This window comes from Cariama cristata, unplaced genomic scaffold (genome assembly GCF_000690535.1).
Source record: "Cariama cristata isolate BGI_N322 unplaced genomic scaffold, ASM69053v1 scaffold34349, whole genome shotgun sequence".
Lineage (NCBI taxonomy): Eukaryota > Metazoa > Chordata > Aves > Cariamiformes > Cariamidae > Cariama > Cariama cristata.
This window is the reverse complement of record NW_009637989.1, coordinates 1-2,215: the sequence shown is the minus strand read 5'-3', so window position 1 is coordinate 2,215 and position 2,215 is coordinate 1. Positions and strand designations below refer to the sequence as shown.

The 2,215-nt window shown below is 54.9% G+C and overlaps 1 protein-coding gene across 1 annotated transcript; it reads right to left on the bottom strand.

The window, feature by feature from the left end:
- Window positions 1–4: 4 nt before the first annotated feature.
- Window positions 5–2,064, bottom strand: RCC2 (regulator of chromosome condensation 2; the record flags this gene model as incomplete). The annotated part of the gene is made up of 4 exons (XM_009708554.1): window positions 5–37; window positions 1,011–1,177; window positions 1,606–1,720; window positions 2,006–2,064. Coding segments are annotated over 4 exons (374 nt in total), but the record flags the coding sequence as incomplete, so codon positions are not given.
- Window positions 2,065–2,215: the final 151 nt, after the last annotated feature.

The following is a 2,215-nucleotide window of genomic DNA, read 5'->3' as shown; positions in this document are numbered from 1 at the left end:
CCCAGGAGAAAACGCGCTTCTGCGAGTCCAGCACCAGCTGGGGATGGAGAAACGGGTGGGTGTCCCCCCCCCGCCACGAGCAGCTGAGACCCGACCGGCTCAGTGCAGGGAACGCCGCAGCAGCCACAATAACCGGCATCGACTGCAGCGCGTGTTGCAAACGCCGAATGCACCCTGCAAATATTTATCCTTAAATGCACCCTGCAAACCTGTCCTTAAAGGTACTCAGCGCATCTTCAGCCTTAAATGCACCCTGCAAATATTTATCCTTAAACGCAGGCTGCAAGAATTTATCCTTAAGTGCAGGCTGCAAATCTTTAGCCTTAAACGCACGCTGCAAGTATTCATCCTTAAACGCACGCTGCAAGTATTCATCCTTAAACGCACGCTGCAAGTATTCATCCTTAAACGCACGCTGCAAGTATTCATCCTTAAACGCACGCTGCAAGTATTCATCCTGACATGCATGCTGCAAAACTTTATCCTTAAATGCATGCTGCAAATCTCGACCCTTAAATGCACGCTGCAAATGTTTATCCTTATACACATGCCGCAAAACTTTATCCTTAAACACATGCTGCAAATCTTGAGCCTTAAACACACGCTGCAAATGTTTATCCTTAAATGCATGCTGCAAAACTTTATCCTTATACACAGGCTGCAAATGTTTATCCTTACACACACGCTGCAAAACTTGACCCTTAAACGCACCCTGCAGATCTTTGCCCTTACAGGCACACCGCAAACCTCCGTCCTTACAGGCGTGCTGTACCTATCCCCAAACGGACGCTCCATCTCTCAGAGACCAAGGCGTCTCCAGCCCCAAAAGCATCCCGCATTTATCCTTGCATGCACCCTGCAAACGTTTCGCCTTAAACGCACGCTGCAAATCTTCATCCTTACACCCTCCCGCAAGCCTTCGCCCACAAACGCAGGCTGCGCATCTTTATAAATGACCGCCCGTTACAGGGATGCACGGCTGAACGCGTGCTGCCGGTACCCCTGCCTACCGTGTGGTTGGCCCCGCAGGCCACGTCCCGCACCACCACGTTGGGGACCGGCAGGATCTGCCCATCTTTGGTCTTCTCGATGAAGATGGCCACGCGGCGCGGCACCAGCTCGCAGTCGTACTCTATCCGCTGCGCCCGGGCGATGAATTTCCCATCCGAGTTATGCCCTGCGGACGAGCAAATCTCTATCCGAAAACGCGCGCTGCAAACCTCGACCCTGGAACGCGCGCTGCGAGAAGTTATCCTCACACGCCCAACGCAAATCTCCATCCAGAAACGCGCGCTGCAAAGCTCTACGCTTACACGCACGCCGCAAAACTTCATCCTTAAACCCACGCTGCAAATCTCGACCTTAAACCCGGGATGAAAACGGGGTGTCCCCCCCCCGCACCCCATCATTTCCAAGCCAGCAGAAATCCCCTCTCCTCCCGCAACCCCCTTTTTACTTGCAGCCCCCACCCTGCTATTTTTGCTGGAGGTAAAGGGGAGGGATGCTTTGGCTGCCCAGATGGGGAAACTGAGGCAGGGAACCTTTTTTCCCCCAGCCCCCTAATGGCTCAAAATTTCAGGAGATCACCCCCAAACAGCACCGTACCCAGCTGCCCGTACTCGGGGCACCCAAAGGAGTAGAGGTTTCCTTTGCAATCCATGATCATGCTGAACTCGGCGCCGCAGGCCAGCTTGGTGATGGGCTGCCCGTTGTACATGATCTGCGGGAGCAGCAGAAAAAGGGGGTAAAAAAATCTGAGGAACAAGGCAAAAAGCGGCACTTCCCAGGGGAAACCCCCGAATCCTCAACTCGGGGGATTAATCTTAAAGTCTCGCGTTTTATTTCCCCACCGCAGCTGCAAGTGAATCCCCCTCGGAGAGGGATGCGCTTGCGTCCTACGGGGGCTCGGGCGCCGCTCGGGAGTTTGTTTCCGTGAGAGCCCCCCGAATCTGCCGGGTTTTCGCCCCAAAAGCAGGAGGGGAAGGAGGGAAGGGGGCGGCGATACCTGCGTGGGGCTGGGCACGGCGTCCGTCTGGTTCCCCAGCCCCAGCTGCGAGCCGCTCTCTGCAACGCAAAAAAAACCCCAAAACCAAACAAAAAGTGGCGTTTTGGGGCAAAAAGAGCCGAATTCAGGCAATTTGCCCCAAAGGGGTTTTTCCCCCCTCCCCATCTCGGTACCTGTAAGCGCCAGGGTGTGGTTGCGGCCGCAGGCTGC